Consider the following 17,337-nt stretch of genomic DNA (forward strand, 5'->3'; position numbering starts at 1 on the left):
GCTGGGGTAATGTGTAAGAGCTATTTGTACTAATGTAGATTAATACTCAGATTTCTACCTTTCCTTTTTCACAAAGGGTGAAAAAGGGGAATGTCCACAATTGAGACTTTTTAATTGCAGGATGTTTTATTAAATGAATTTAGCAGGAGAAAAGGAAAGCAGAGTCAAATAATGATAAAAAAGAGAATCAAATAACTTATGTTTATTCAATTAACCTACTCTGAGCTAATGCTGGCTTTGTTCTGATCTTTGTGAGGAGAAAGGTTGGAGAGAGAACACCAAGCCTGAGGATGTGCTTATCTAGTGTTTCATGCTTAGTGGGAATTCAAATCCTCTTGATTTTATAATCTACCACAACAAAAATAAGCATAGAAAAAGCCTAACAATACAAAACCAATTTAAAAGTTTGGGCAGTGGTTTATCCCTCTGGTATCTCTGTTGGGTTTTCCAACTGTGAATTTCTGAGATCCAATCTTCTGTACTGCTTGTCTCACAGAAGACAAAGGGAAGAACAACTTATGTCTTCTGCACAACACTTTTATACCCGGCCATCCTTTCTCCTCCCTTTCTTACTGGATGTTACATCGTCTGAGATGACATCTGGTCTCACCCACGGTGACATCCAATCAAAGTTGTTGACGTTTAATCACTCGATGTCCAGCCACACCTTGTCATCCTCTCTCTAACGTTTACACATACTTGATTTAACACAGTTAAGGTTTGAAATCTTTAACTTTAAAATCAATTCATTACATTTTCTTCTTTTCTGTGTTATTCTTAACATAGAAAGCTGCACTGCATATGAACATTCAGTCATATATGAATACACTTCATGTTACATTGATTATGCAGTCTTACTTAATTTATCGTTAGCTCGTTCTCACATGAACATTCATTTAAACATAACTGCTTTTTAATTCACATATACAGGAAAACTTTTTCTCCTCAAATGCTGTGTTTGTCAATCACAATATACTCAATGCAATTTCTTTTATTAAATCGTGCCGTTCATAGCCAGACATTCTTTTGCTGCTCAGTGCTTCTCACTCACTCCCTCCTCCCATCCCTCTTGTCTACACACACACACGGTTACAACACTTAATACCCTTTCTCTTTTTCAGAATTATGTATAATTATGGGTTGGCGACACAGACACACACACAGAGACTAATCTGTATGTCAAAACCGGATCACATGTATGCATACAAAATCCCCAAATTAGAAACATTTTCATTACTTAACTCATTTCTCATTTAACATTAATCAGACCTATATTTAATTCATGTCTTTGATTAAGAATAAAGATGACTTACTATTAACAAAACCACATGTAGATAGACTATTCTTATGCACTCTGTATAATTTTTAATATAAATGTCAAGTCCTGAATGTTAAGTCCTTTTACGCTGTCTCAGATGTAATGAGAGGTAAGCCAGGGGACTTCCTCTCTCAACAGAACACATCTTCCACAATTATTTCTTACACATCATAACAATACATAAAAAATGAGAACAATGAAGACATACAGTGTCATTGTTCTAATCATTTGGTTATTTCAGATGGTTTCTGAAAGTTAAAGGACCTGTTGATTAGACAAAAAAATCCAGAGTAGAAAATGACAATAACAGTCAATGCTGAATTATTAAATCTGTGGAAAGTTGGAATGTAAATCAAGAAAGCTTCTACACTATTGTACGCTATTGTCAGGCTTTACTTCAATGCATATTATGCAGGCTAAAATTAAACTAAAATTACTTTCTGCTTGTATAAACATCAAAAACCTGTTAACTTAAACATTTTAAAGGTCAGCACCCAGCTTGCAGATCTCATCCAGCAGAAAGTCGATGTCCTCTTGTTGAGTGGCAGGATTGGAAAACACACACCTAAAGAAATTGACTTTGGTTCCCAACGGCTGATAGCCAATCAGAACAGAGCCCTTTTCCATCATCCTGCCTTTGATCCGAGGAGCAACCTGCAGAGAAATATGTTAAAGATCATCATCAGTACTATGAACTCGTCAAGAAACTGAGACAGAAGAGGTCCCAGATGCAGACTAAAAAGACAAATCGTTATCAAAATGACACAGGAAGTAACATGACACACATAACTAACACAAAGACGATGATACAACCGCCTAATCATAACAGTCACTAATAATAATAGCTTTACTTCTAAAAGGTACCAAAGCTAACTAAGAAACCCAAGGATAAAAATAAGAAAATAATCAAGGAAATAAACCAAGAAATATCTGCTACAACAATAACACAGAACTTAACCACTGTGATGATGTGCACTGACCTGATGGAGTCTTCTATCTCTGTCAGATCCAGGTGGCAAGCTTCTCAGACTGGGAGGGATGTACCAGAAACACACATTACTGTGCTCTGGCTGTTTGAGGGAGGAAAAGGGACAAACCATGTTTGTTCATTTCAATAGATGAGAAACCAAAGAGCTAAATAAGGTAAAGAGAAAATGAGAAGAAAAAAAAAATCTAACTAGTTAGATACTAGTTAAACTAGTTAAAGTTAAAACAAACAAACCAAAACATGTATGTCCCACAACAGTTCCTGGTTGCATGTAAGTTAGACTTGGTTCAGGTCCATATGGGTTGTCACTTTGCTTGTTACTGCCACATCACAGAGCACTGTGGAATTCTGTCCATATCACACATTTGATCGAACAATCTGTGCTGCTGCGTGCTAGGTGTGCTAAATTTTTATGTTTTGTTGTTATCACCATGCAGCTAACCAGCCAACAATTTGTAACAGTGGAGGATAAAAAGGAGGACAAAAAATTAGGATAAAAAATAAATAATAAATAAAATTTATTTTAAAAAAAATAAAATAAATAAATAAATTTTATTTATTATTTATTTTTTTTTTTATCCTAATTTTATCAGTTAAATTACTCTCACATGAGTAATGTTTATTCAATTAATCTTGTTATTTCAGCCAAAGAAGGCGTAGCGTTCTAGACATCTCATCTTTAGTCTACACTTCAGTCTAAACTTTAGAGACATAAATTAGGATTTTTTAACAAATATGTTCCCATGTGTTGACGTAATCTTGTTTTCCAATTCAAACGTGCTTTTACCATTAAAGACTGCCCCTGGTTGTTATATGTTTTTTGTTTTTTTTTGACCTGTGTGTATATTTGTAGTATCCTTCTTATGCTATTCATGCATGTATTATTTTCAGACATATGGAGGTTATGTCACCCCCCTCTCCTCCTCATCATTAATGTTCTAGTCCAACATCTACTTGGGCGTGACCTAACCAATTAACCAATACCTACTTATGATATGTCAGCTGACCTATCTGTGAAGTTTTGACTGGTTAATTTGAATTTTTTTCTGTTTCCTGTCTTGTATTTAAGCTATTTTTTTTTACAATGTTTTACTATGACCCTGATGAAGGCCACAAGCCGAAACGCGTTGGTCAATTATTAAAGCTGTTCTTCGTTTCTCGAGTGTTGCTGGAGTTCCTGCTTTTTTTAATTCTTTCATCTTCTCCATGCACCTTGGAAGCAGGTGAAGTTGTGGCAGGATTTTTTACTGTGAAAAATAATGTCCACATTCTGTACACTTCTGAGAACCAGTCCACCCAGGACTTTCCAAATAACCCAGGAGAAGACCTTTTGAGGCAAAGATGTCTCCCAAATGACATTATTCATTTTATTTTAAGATCTGTGTGTAACTCTTGCCACTGTTGATTGTGTCACAGTGAATTAATAAAAAACCTCTGTTGTTGTCATGATACCGACCACTCAAGGAAGGGTGTGGAATAAGGCCTCCGGGTGTACTAAATTTCCCTTAATGAAATGACAGGGCAGGTGTAAGACGCGCATCTCTGGGTTTTCTTGCTTCCCTCCTTTTGTCCTTGGGGTGAGGAACCACGACACAAGAACCACGACACAAGGAGGTGTGGCCTTGTCCTCAGAGCTGGACCGGTTGGCCGTGACCCTCCTCCACCTCTGGCCGCCCGACCAGGTTGTCCTCCATCAGTGTGATGGCTGCCTCCAAGCTCGCTGGCTGGTGGCGGCGAATCCACCTTGCTCCCCCCGGGTAGCCCCTCCAAAAACTTTTCCAGAACCATCTGGTACCTGGTGTGTGGTATCTCTGATCTCTGAGTGATGTGAAATTAATCTTTACACCTGTAGACATGGAGTGGTTTGGCGACCATGACACTGTGCAAACACAGCATTAGGATTATTCTAAATTGGATGTTGAATACGTGATCATTCCAGCCTTTTGGAATGATGTGTTCTGGACAGAAAAAGTATTGGTATTTTGCTAAAGTAACAGTAGATACTGTTATAAAATGGAGGTTTAGTCCAACTTTCTGTGTTACCTCTAATATAATATCTGAACCCAACTTACATAGAAAGATGGTGAAAAAATCACCATTTTAAGTGGCTATGTACCATGTACACCCAGTCTCCAACATAAGGTCATGTTGCAGTGCAAACTGAACAAAAAATTGGTTTGGCATATAGTACTATCAAAGAATCAGTATTTCTGGAAAAATATCTGTAAAGAGCACACTCACTTTGTTTTTGAAGACTAGTTCAAATTCTGTCCTTTTCTGCAGCTGATCATAGAGATACTCAGCATTCTCCAGACATTTGTTGACTTGAGATCCAAAGCCATCTGAGCCCTCACATATTGAATAGTGGACATAGTGAGAGAGACAAATACTTATTGTTAAAAAGACATAAAGACATCTTATAACCTGGTTTTGTTTAGGGAGGAAATTGAAACCATTTGCAAAAAACAAATTACTATAAAAAAGAATTCATGATATTCCATTATATTTAAATAATTTTACTTTTGTTTGCTAAATGTTTGATATGCTTATACTGAAAGGTTAGGCTTAGGTAAAGGTTAGAACGTCATTTATACAGAGCGGTTTAATATGTTACTAACACTACCGCTCACTCACCCACACCAACATTGGGGTTTTAGTTGTACTTTAAAAAATACCTTTGCCTTCCACATCAGCCAGAGTTTAAACACATCAACGTGTCGGCCACACTGGATGCTTTTATCTCCAGTGTCATAGCTCACATCGTATGGTTTGTCCATCTGAAAAAGGTACTGGGCCCCCAACTTATTACACTCCTGTAGGAGACCCTGAAGATGAAAGAGGCAGAAATCATTCATACAAAGTAAAGCGGAAACTACACAGATGGGCCACTACATTGTGACTACCTGCCTGCCTACCAGAAGCTTGCTAAGGTCTCAGCTCTGAGCTATGTTTCCTATAAATTGCTATAACATACAGTTAGACTGCATTCATCACATTTTTTGTTTGCATAGGCAACTGGCATTTGCCTGCACTAGTCATTTGTCCAGGAGGCTAGTAACACTAATTATCACTGGCTAATTATTTTGCAGAGGTGTTATTGCTTGCTTGAATTTACTTATTAATTTCTTTCGATGGCCTTGAAATCAAAATATATTGGTACATTTCCTGGCCTTTGCTCAGTGATTGAGAATCCTGACTACCAATTTGAGGTGTGATATAAAATTATTGTTATTACTGTTAAATATTTAAGGTTATTGTATTTGTGTAAATAAAAAAAATGTACAGTTTGTGATAGCTTTTGTTTGCATTTTCTATTTAGAGTTTAAGGGTATGTTTGTAAACACAGTTTAATTAATAAATAAACTGTAATTTTGGGAGCTGACCATTATTAGCTAGCTGGCTAAAATAACATATATGGAGATATGGAGATGGAAAGTGGACTTTCTAAACAGATTGTTTAACAGAATCCTGGAGAGTGAGAGGATGCTTGAAGAATGGAAACATTTTCAATAAGAAGGGTGAGTTACAGACTGTGGGGTAAAGTTGATGACCCATTCCACAAAGATACAGAAAGAGTTGTTGAAGCTACACTACCAGTCAAAGGTTTGGGCACACATTCACATTCTACTCATTTAATGGTTTTTCAATATTTTCATTACTATTTACATTGTAGATTCTCACTGAAGATATCAAAACTATGAATGATAACTTTTATATTTTAGATTCATCAAAATAGCCACTCTTTGCTTTGATTACTGCTTTGCACACTCTTGGCCTTCTCTCCATGAGCTTCATGAGGTCGTCACCTGAAATGGTTTTCCAACAGTCTTGAAGGAGTTCCCAGAGATGCTGAGCACTTGTTGGCCATTTTGCCTTCACTCTGCGCTCCATCTCATCCCAAACCATCTCCACTGAGTTTAGGTCAGGTGACTGTGGAGGCCAGGCCATCAGGTCAGCGCTCCATCACTCTCCTTCTTGGTCAAACAGCCCTGACACAGCCTGGAGGTGTGTTTGGAGTCATTGTGCTGTTGGAAAATAAATGATGGTCCAACTAACTACAAACTGGATGGGATAGCATGTGGCTGCAGGATGCTGTGGTAGCCATGCTGGTTCAGTGTGCCCTCAATTTTCAATAAATCTCCATCACACACCATCACACCACCTCATCCATGCTTAACAGCGGGAACCATGCATCTGTTCACAAAGACACGGCGAGTGGAACCAAAGAAGTCATATTTGGACTCATCACACCAAAGCACAGATGGTCTCATGTCCACTCCTTGTGTTTCTTGGCCCAAACAAATCTCTTCTGCTTGTTGCTTTTCCTTAGTCGTGGTTTCTTGCGCTGATTCACACAGTCTCCTCTGAACAGTTGATGTAGAGATGTTTCTGCTACTGGAACTCTATGTTGCATTTATCTGGGCTCTAATCTGAGGTTTTGTTAACTTATGATTTCTGAGGCTGGTGACTTGGATGAATTTATCCTCAGCAGCAGAGGGGACTCTTGGTCTTCCTTTCGTGGGGCGGTCCTCATGTCAGCCTGTTTCGTTAGAGCGCTTTACAAACTTACTGATCTTCAGCTCTTAAAGTAATGATGGACTGTGGTTTCTCTTTACTTAGCTGATTGGTTCTTGCCATAATATGAATTCTAACAGTTGTCAAATAGGACTGTCAGCTGTGCACCAACCTGACTGCTGCACAACCCCATTAAGAAAGAAGGAAATTCCACCAATGAACCCTGCAAAGGCACACCTGTGAAGTGAAACCATTTTAGGTGACTAAATTATGAAGCTCACTGTGAAAAGGCCAAGCCACTGTCAACAAAGCAAAGGGTGGCTACTTTCAAGTAATCTGAAATTCAAGACATATGTTTCTCTTCTGGCTCTTGGCGCAGGCGGTCGCACTTTTCTCCTCTCCCTTCCCTTATCTTACCTGCTTAGCTTCTTGTGTCCTTGTCTTGTCTCGTGTATTTTCTTACTCTTTCCCTGGAACACTCTCTCACAGTCTGCTCTCTAAAACCTAAAATAGGAATTATGGATTTGATCAACTGGTCCCTGAATGCAATTGACACCCAACGAGAAGTCTGGGCTCGGGTGAGCCTGAGTGTCCTGGAGGACCTTTCGCTGCCGGATACACGATGAACAGGTGACATAACTGGAGGGTCGTGTGCCTGGCGGGACTGTCGATTGAGGACATTGAAGACATCTACCTATTCGGAACCATGATAACAGGGTTCTTGCTGATCGGAGCTGGCCTGGCCCTGGCTTATCGAAGATTAAAGAAAGCGGAATCGGCTGTTCAAACCCCCACAAGGCTGCCCGCTGTGATTGAAACGATGGGACGAGTCACGACTTCTCAAAATAGGCTCATTGAACGCAGCACGGATAAGATCTTGGAGAAGCTTGAGGCTGCCGTGAACACTCAGAATAAGACCTCTGAGCGAAAATTGGATAATATCTTGGAGAAGCTCACGGCAGTAGTGAGTTCTCAGAATCTGCTCTTTGAGCGCAAGACTGATAACATCATGGAGAAGCTCACGGCTCTCCAACGGGAGCTTATCAGTCCAGTTGTTCTAGCAGTCCGACCAGTGTCGGACTGCTAGAACAACTTTGAAATTCACATGAGTTGTTCGCACTAAAGTAAAAACCAACATCATTTCATGCGGCTACCACTTCGGCGCCAGCTGTGGTCTCAAGGCTGGAGCTGAACAAAACACCCTGATAACATAAAACATCACAAACATACTTATTTCTTAATGTTCTAAAAACATTTTATAGCAATTAACCAAACAGTCTCGGAAAAACTGAAGCCCACACATCTGCTTCATTAAAGTGGTCAACAGAGGAAAATACAGACTGACAATAGCAGTCTTGACTCCAGATTAAAGCAAATCTCTTACTCTTTTCTTGACCAGTATGGCAGAGCACTGCAGAGGGACACCCATCATCTTGTGTGGATTCCAAGTCACTGAACATGCTCTGAAAATGAAACAAAAAATAAACAGAAAAGAAAACAAAAATATGTGGCACATAGTTGTGGTAGACATAAAAAAAAAAAACCTCACAAGGGTAGTAATTTTTAGTATTTATACTGCAATGTGTATGTTTCATATTAGTAGTTTTTATTTTTCCTCTCCGTCAAGTCTGTTCCCTTGTACTATGCAGCAGGTGGAGGTGTGCATTGTTGATCAGGACTTAGTGGCCCAACCAACCTGAGGTGTATTCCAAGAAGCAGGTTAAACTAACAACTGGTTTTCTGTTCCAGAAAAAGGGTTAACTTAACCAGTAAATGAGGTAACGTAAAGCAGTTTCAGTGAATCTACCCAGGTACCAGTGACTCAGAACCAGATCTACCCAAAGGTATCAGACTCCATAATGGATCAGCAAACTGGGTCTGTGTTGGAGTCCACTTGCAAAACAGGACAGATCTTAAACCAATTGTGGATGAGGCGAAGCTGACTCTAATTCAACTCTGTCATTTCATTCCATCATCCAATCCAGATCTGTTCTGGATCCATTTAGAATGGCTTATTTGTCCCAAACCCATGGTATGTGAGCTCCACTGATGATGGCTTTCTTTCTGTACTCACACATGTGCTTAACTCTGCATGGACAAACTCATTGAACTAATTCAATGGGTTGACTGAATTCTGATCAGGTCTTCTGGAACAGAAAACTCAGAGTTGCCGACCTTGGAGTTAATCAACTTATAGTTTGTGTTTGTGTTGCAAATGTCTCTTGGAATAGGCCTCTACTCAAGGTTTATTGTTACTGTAATTTGATGTTGTTTTTGTTTGTTTGTTGTTGTTTTTTCTTCTGAGATCTTTTCCCCACAGCTGCAACTGCCCAAAAACAATTGACTATTTCTCTGCAATTACAAACTCTGTGTAAACCATCTTGTACCCAAATAAAGCTTACACTTGTGAGACTTAACCAGATGTGCAAGCATCAGAGCAGATGCCACTGGATAAAACACAAAAATATATAGGAATTTTTCTTGGCCTGGTCTTTTTATAGCATATAGCTCCCTTGAAAATATGCTACAATAGATCAAAAACTGAAGAAAACAATGAATCAACATATGGACATTACCTGTGCAAAGATTAATGCTGCTGCGGTGAAGCAATCTGGTATTGAATAGCAAAAATTAGGCTTTCTTGGCAGAGGTCATTTTTTGGGGAAAAAAAGAAAACAGTGGCCGAAAACACTATACACAGCGGTAGACTGGTGTGTAATAAGCAAACAAATAAGGCAGAATAGTGGGTGTACCTTACAATAGAGAGAGAAAATAGAGATTTTTTGTAAACTGATATTGAAGTACACTTCCTGCACAGAGATTCTGACGTTTCTATGGATACCACACATGTCTATATTTAAATAACAGATTTGGCGGTACAGCCACTTAAACCAGATGTTCTCCCTTTCACCCCCGGGACAGGGAGGCATTGGAAAAGATGTGTTTGCTTAAATTTGACCTTCTAATGTTGTGGTGAGAATGCACTGTTGTGTCAGTGGATACATGTGAAAAACATATGAAGAAGATCTTGCAATAGGATGTAAATTGTCACAATCTTGTTGAATCTGCTAATATTTTTTTTTTTCATTTTGAAGTTTGACATCAGATACACAACATTACCTTTACCGGTAAAGTCTTTTCTCAGTTTGTGCAATGCACACACTGAGTTCACCTTCTATGAAATTTTGGGAGGCCTCAAAGAGAGGCTCAGTAATAAACACAGATGGCTTTTCCATATGGAAGGACAGTTAATAAAGGAAGGGTTTCATTGTGTGCTAGATAATAAAAAAAAATGACGCACTTCAACCACTCTGTACTAACACGATGCAATATTCAATCATATAGAAACATAAATGCTTCCTGTGGTTAAGCTGGATTGTGAGTATGTTATTTTCTTTTCAGTTCAACTAATCATTATGTTAAGTGTCATTTGAAACCTTGCTTTGCTTTATTGTTGAGCTGGTTCTCAAATTGCTTGTTGGCTCTTAATAGTGGTGTTCCAGTGGAAATATGCTGTGTGAACTGACTGGGAATATTTGGATAGATACCGTTCAATGCCCTGCAGTTTCATTCTGTGTCTGTCTGACATCAGCAGGCCTCCACCCCAAGCTGCCTGGAGGGACAGAATCAAAGAACACAGATAGATAGACCAGCTATGTTTCTACAAATGTGTTTCTAGAATTTATTACACACCCCTTAAAACTTGACTATTTAGATTTGGGAGCAGGAAGAGTAAATTATTGGACTGTGGACTACCGAATATTCAATTCAATTCAATTCAATTTTATTTATATAGCACCAAATCACAACAAAAGTCGCCTCAAGGCGCTTTATATTGTACAGTAGATCGCACAATAATACATACAGAGAAAAACCCAACAATCATATGACCCCCTATGAGCAAGCACTTTGGCGACAGTGGGAAGGAAAAACTCCCTTTTAACAGGAAGAAACCTCCGACAGAACCAGGCTCAGGGAGGGGCGGGGCCATCTGCTGCGACCGGTTGGGATGAAAGAAGGAAAACAGGATAAAGACATGCTGTGGAAGAGAGACAGAGATTAATAACAGATATGATTCGATGCAGAGAGGTCTATTAGCACATAGTGAGTGAGAAAGGTGACTGGAAGGGAAAAACTCAATGCATCATGGGAATCCCCGGCAGCCTACGTCTATTGCAGCATAACTAAGGGAGGATTCAGGGTCACCTGGTCCAGCCCTAACTATATGCTTTAGCAAAAAGGAAAGTTTGAAGCCTAATCTTGAAAGTAGAGATAGTGTCTGTCTCCTGAATCCAAACTGGAAGCTGGTTCCACAGAAGAGGGGCCTGAAAACTGAAGGCTCTGCCTCCCATTCTACTTTTAAATACTCTAGGAACAACAAGTAAGCCTGCAGAGTGAGAGCGAAGTGCTCTAATAGGGTGATATGGTACTACAAGGTCATTAAGATAAGATGGGGCCTGATTATTTAAGACCTTGTATGTGAGGAGCAGGATTTTGAATTCAATTCTGGATTTAACAGGAAGCCAATGAAGGGAAGCCAAAACAGGAGAAATATGCTCTCTCTTTCTAGTCCCTGTCAGGACTCTTGCTGCAGCATTTTGGATCAGCTGAAGACTTTTCAGCGAGTTTTTAGGACATCCTGATAATAATGAATTACAGTAGTCCAGCCTGGAAGTAATAAATGCATGAACTAGTTTTTCAGCATCACTCTGAGACAGGATATTTCTAATTTTAGAGATGTTGCGCAAATGGAAGAAAGCAGTCTTACATATTTGTTTAATATGTGCATTGAAGGACATGTCCTGGTCAAAAATGACTCCAAGGTTCCTCACAGTGTTACTGGAGGCCAAGGTAATGCCATCCAGAGTAAGAATCTGGTTAGATACCATAGTTCTAAGATTTTCAGGGCCGAGTACAATAACCTCAGTTTGATCTGAATTAAGAAGCAGAAAGTTAGCGGCCATCCAGGTCTTTATGTCTTTAAGACATTCCTGCAGTTTAACTAATTGGTGTGTGTTACCTGGCTTCATGGATAGATAGAGCTGCGTGTCATCTGCATAGCAGTGAAACTGTATGCTATGTCTTCTAATGATGCTGCCTAAGGGAAGCATGTATAATGTAAGCAGAATTGGTCCTAGCACTGAACCCTGTGGAACACCATAATTGACCTTAGTGTGTGAAGAGGACTCTCCATTTACATGAACAAATTGGAGTCTATTAGATAGATATGATACAAACCACTGCAGCGCAGTACCTGTAATACCTACAGCATGTTCTAATCGCTCTAATAGGATATTATGGTCAACAGTATCGAACGCTGCACTGAGGTCTAGCAGGACAAGCACAGAGATGAGTCCACTGTCAGAGGCCATAAGAAGATCATTTGTAACCTTCACTAAAGCTGTTTCTGTGCTGTGCTGAGCTCTGAAACCTGACTGAAACTCTTCAAATAAGCCATTCCTCTGCAGATGATCTGTTAGCTGTTTGACAACTACTCTTTCAAGGATGTTTGATATGAAAGGAAGGTTGGAGATTGGCCTATAATTAGCTAAGACAGCTGGGTCTAGAGATGCTTTTTAAGTAAAGGTTTAACTACAGCCAGCTTGAAGGCCTGTGGTACATAGCCGATTATTAGAGATAGGTTGATCATATTTAAGATTGAAGCATTAATTAATGGCAGGACTTCTTTGAGCAGTTTTGTAGGAATGGGGTCTAAAAGACACGTTGATGGTTTGGAGGAAGTAATTATTGAAGTTAACTCAGAAAGATCAATTGGAGAAAAAGAGTCTAACTTAACATCAATGGTACTAAAAGTAGCTGTAGATAATATTACATCTGTGGGATGATTATTGGTAATTTTTTCTCTAATGATAAAAATTTTATTTGTGAAGAAGTTCATGAAGTCATTACTAGTTAACGTTAAAGGGATGGTTGGCTCAGTAAAGCTCTGACTGTTTGTCAGCCTGGCTACAGTGCTGAAGAGAAACCTGGGGTTGTTCTTATTTTCTTCATTCAGTGATGAATAGTAAGATGTTCTGGCTTTGCGGAGGGCTTTCTTATAAAGCAGCAAACTATTTCTCCAGGCTAAATGATGATCCTCTAAATTTGTGACACGCCATTTCCTCTCCAGCTTACGAGTTATCTGCTTTAGGCTACGTGTTTGAGAATTATACCACGGAGTCAGGTACTTCGGATTTGAGGCTTTAGTTTTCACAGGAGCTACAGTATCATATATAGTATGATGTCCCTGTTAGTAAATGATCAACATATTGATTCAGTCTTCCTTACAGAGTACAAAATTGGTTATGGCAAGATGAATATGAGTCAAATGTGACTCTAAGTCACATTTGAATGCTTTATCAGATAAATGTTCTTGTGAATTGGCGCTATGTAAATAAAATTTAATTAAACTGTCTCAAAAAGTACTTTAAATGTTATAAGTAGCAGTAATTTGAAAACTTACACAACATCAAATTTATTTGCATGAAGCTAGTGGTTTGCACACAACACTCAGAAATCTGTACTTCCTGATTTTAGATTTCAGATTCTCTTTTCTCAAACACACAAAAGGGCAAATAAAACTGGTGCATGAAAGACTCAACTCAAATGCATAATACACTTATATATAATATACAATTATGCACAAAGAGAGACTGGTTTGAGTGTATATTGTATTACTCCTGAAGTAGGTGCATAAATCTATTTACATAGTCCAACCATGGACTCTAAATCATACTGAAGACAAAAAGCAAGTATGCACAATGTAATGCATTTGATTTCAGGGAAACATTTTGGTGTAGGTCAAAGGTTACACTGTAAATAATGTCCTCTGTGTGAAAGCAAGGAGAGGTGTAGAGAGCACTTACATCAACGTGCATCCAGAGTGTGTGTGAGTGGCAGATGTCTGCAATGGCATTAAGGGGATCAAAGGCTCCATACACAGTAGTTCCTGCTGTGGCATTCACATAGAAAGGAACCAAACCCTAGAGAGAGGCAGGGATTTGTACTGACAACGATTGTTTTTACTGATGTATATTTTAAAAAACCTTTCATTCATACCTTTTCTTTAGCTGTGGCAATGGAAGTCTCAAGTGCTGCAGGAATAATTTTCCCTCTTAAACAAAAAGTGGATAAATGTTCAGTACATTGAAATGTGCTATTCCCTTTCATTAATCTATAACACATGAAAATCAAATCTATTTATGCCAAATATATGCAATATATTTTAATATAGTGTATCAGAATCAGAGGAAATTATGTAATATAATGTAAGACACACATCACTATAAAATTATTATTATTGTCTTTTGTTTTTTAATATCTATGAAACATAATATCAAATATCTTCTCCTATTGGAAATGTTTTAGCAAAACATATAAATGAATACAGAAAAAACTGGGACAGGTGAGCAAACATGTTTAATTAGGCCGGGTTAATGTCAGGTGTGGTTAGCATGCAGCTTACTCACCTTTCATCACATTTCACCACAACCACATTCTCGGTGCCGATGCCCAGCACAGCTGCAGATTTCTTTACTGAATAATGACTCTGAATAGAAGGAGAGACAGCCTTTCATCTTTATTTGTCTCACTTCAATATCAAGAAAAAAACTTAACCCTTTGATTCAACTGAAAGAAGTGCTCATAGTGATTCCATTAAGGCATTTGCAGGTGCTTGTTTATATTTATTATTCTGTAATTCTGTTTCACTTGTGCTGCACACAAGCAGGATATTGCACTGACAAAAACACTAAACCATAAACAGTGCAGTGCAAAGGTTTTGAGCCAGTGCCACCCTTCGTTTCTTTTTCATTGGCATAGTTATGTATTTTCACTTTGCTTCCAAAGAACCCAATTTTCCTGAAATTCTTATGAGTGCTCATCTTGAGCAGCTCAGCTTTCTGAGAGTCTTTTAAAGTTTAGTTCATCACACCACTTGATGCTGGCCTATGTACCATTCAAGCCCAAAAAGGGCACCTAGTTCAGCAGATGAACCAGGAAGCCACCTTCTTGACAGCCACTCTGCATGTTTAACATAACAATAATATTAAATAGTAACAGCATATCTGGAAACACACAATGGGAAAACTATCAGTGATGAGCAGGCTTCCCAGTAACCGTGACCTTATTGTTGAAGCAGTTCTTGACAGTGAACAGAACAAAAGACAGACAACATTCAAAGTAGACCTTTGAATGGATTTCTGAAGACTTCTTAAAGAAATCTGAAGAATGCCTTCCTGAGGGAGTTCAGGCTGTGCTGAAGAATAAAGGTACTCTTACAAAATAGTGATATTCATTTTTTTTTTTTAGAATTGTAGAAACTCTGGTTTTTCTTATATCATATTACCTATATGTTTCCCTTTATGTTTGCACATTCTTCACTGAACCTATTTCCAACTTTCCTAGCAAAATACAAAGAAATGGGGGGTGGCTTGAAACTTGGATTGTAATTGGACTGAAGTACTGTAACTTTTTTTGGAGGTCTTATTAAACGCAAAAATGAACATCAGTCATGTTAGACCAGAAACAATGTAAGAAGTCTAAATAATGCCACTTTCATGTGACCCTGCAGGGCTTACGCCCATAGATTGAAGGAGTGTGCGAGTTATGATTACATGTTCTGACGTGAACATGGCCAGCCGAGGCAGAGCTCCCATCCCTCTGGTCTTCACCTCTGGGTAGAAGTGATATCTGGCCAAGAGGATGCTATACAGATTGGATATCGTGCCTCCTATAGAAAACAGAATGCACAGTTAGTCTATTGTATACCTTTCTTTAACTACTGACACTCTAAAATGCATATATTGTACCACCATTGTGGCAATGTAGTTTTGGAGTCACAAAGTCAGCACAGTAAGAAGACTCAAATACATGGATGGGTGGTAAAAAAAAAAAACAAAAAACAAAAAAACAAGAAAAAACCACTGGACCTTGACAGTTTGTCATTTATTTCTTCCTTTTAATCAAAATGTTAATTTGAATTAACATTCTATAGCCTTCAATGTATGCGTATTACTATTCTAATAACAGAAAATCTAATTTCATTTTATTTAGGTTTAAATCAAGTTTAGGGTTAGTACTAATTAACAATCATAATGAATATGTCCTATAATCTCAACCAGATTTTAACCCAAACCATTTCCTTTGCTCTTTGTGGATTTCCATCCCTTTATTAGAACAGAAATATCTCATCATACAATAACAGTAATCAATCAAATCAATTTTGTATTGATTTGTGAAGAGTGTGAAGAATTCCCCTTACTGCATAAAATAACCACAATATATAAAAAATTAGCTTTATCATTCACAGAGGTCAAAGGTTCAGGTTTTTTCTTTAATTAGTCAGTTATCCATATCTAAAGGTGTTTACTTTCAACTTATTGAAGCAGATTTTTGTCATATCTGTTTTTTTACCTGGACAGAAGAGTCCGTCACCCTCATCATCAGCCCACCCCACAATGCTTCGCATTTTTTTCAGCAGAACCTCCTCAATGAGGAGGAAAACAGGCGAAACTTCATATGTGAACCTGGTAAAGAAATGTACATTCTAGAATTACATAGAAATGTAATTCTATTACAAATAAAGCCTGTAAAATAAGCAGCTTCTCGCAGCCAGTTTTAACCAGTTAGATAGCTGCACATTCTCATATAAAACTCTGTGAACTCCAAGGGGGGCTACTCTCTTGTGAAGACTGATTGCCGCTAACTGGTTTACAGCCTGTGGTTTTCTGAACAAAAGAGATTCATGCACATGATAATATTTAGTCATTCAATGCCTGCTTTAATAAATAATAATTGAAGAAAGAAGTGTTTTACTGGTGATTCCTCAAGGTGGATATACGAATACAACAGCACCCTGACTGCCATTAGGTATTAGAAAGAAATCCTTGGATTGTCAGAGCCTACGCTGGTGCAGTGGGTCCTGGGTTCCTCATGGTGCACAACAATGCCTCATATGCCTTCTGTGGCAAGCGTATGCATGCTTTTCCCGGGGAAGAAGGAATTAATATCACTTACTGGCCCACACACTCACCTGATATGAATCCAGAAAAAGCCCTTTATTACATTATGTTTCAATGCATCTGATGCCACCAGATTGCACCTTAGACTGTCCAAGGGCTCAGTGATGCCCCGGTCTAGGTCCATCATCTCGTTAGGAGCAGGCCTGTTGCTACTATGAGTTGCTTTCATTTATTTCCGGAAAAATAGATTAGATTTTTTGGGTGCCTTTGAATTCAGCCCTCTGTAGCTTGATCCATCAAATCCATCATGACGCGGCATCCTTTTGTTCTTAAAACATTCTGTTCAAAACACCTGGTGTGTTTTCAAAGTGTTCCTCCATTTTTTTTGTATATTCATACATTAGTATGTAAGTTTACACACACTCATCGGCATCAGTGTAATGGTAATTTCAATTGTTTCTTCAAACACTTCTTTTTCCAGGTTGAAATGATTGTCCATATTTATTTAATGAATTATAAATTCAAATCACAGAGGAGGGGCCTGAAAGCTCAGG

General features: G+C 38.4%; 1 protein-coding gene across 1 annotated transcript in view; it reads right to left on the bottom strand.

Moving 5' to 3' along the window:
* Positions 1-872: 872 nt before the first annotated feature.
* gad3 (glutamate decarboxylase 3) overlaps positions 873-17,337 on the bottom strand; it is a 31,433-nt gene continuing 14,968 nt past the window's right edge. The window contains exons 6-16 of the mRNA XM_019347587.2: positions 16,236-16,348; positions 15,437-15,552; positions 14,291-14,370; positions 13,881-13,935; positions 13,688-13,804; positions 10,370-10,434; positions 8,206-8,284; positions 4,982-5,131; positions 4,548-4,655; positions 2,299-2,388; positions 873-1,972 (exon numbers count right to left, since the gene is read on the bottom strand). Coding sequence (XP_019203132.1) covers positions 1,799-1,972; positions 2,299-2,388; positions 4,548-4,655; positions 4,982-5,131; positions 8,206-8,284; positions 10,370-10,434; positions 13,688-13,804; positions 13,881-13,935; positions 14,291-14,370; positions 15,437-15,552; positions 16,236-16,348 — 1,147 coding nt within the window. The 3' untranslated portion in view covers positions 873-1,798. The remainder of the gene's footprint in view (positions 1,973-2,298; positions 2,389-4,547; positions 4,656-4,981; positions 5,132-8,205; positions 8,285-10,369; positions 10,435-13,687; positions 13,805-13,880; positions 13,936-14,290; positions 14,371-15,436; positions 15,553-16,235; positions 16,349-17,337) is intronic.

The sequence above is a fragment of the Oreochromis niloticus genome, linkage group LG18 (genome assembly GCF_001858045.2).
Source record: "Oreochromis niloticus isolate F11D_XX linkage group LG18, O_niloticus_UMD_NMBU, whole genome shotgun sequence".
Lineage (NCBI taxonomy): Eukaryota > Metazoa > Chordata > Actinopteri > Cichliformes > Cichlidae > Oreochromis > Oreochromis niloticus.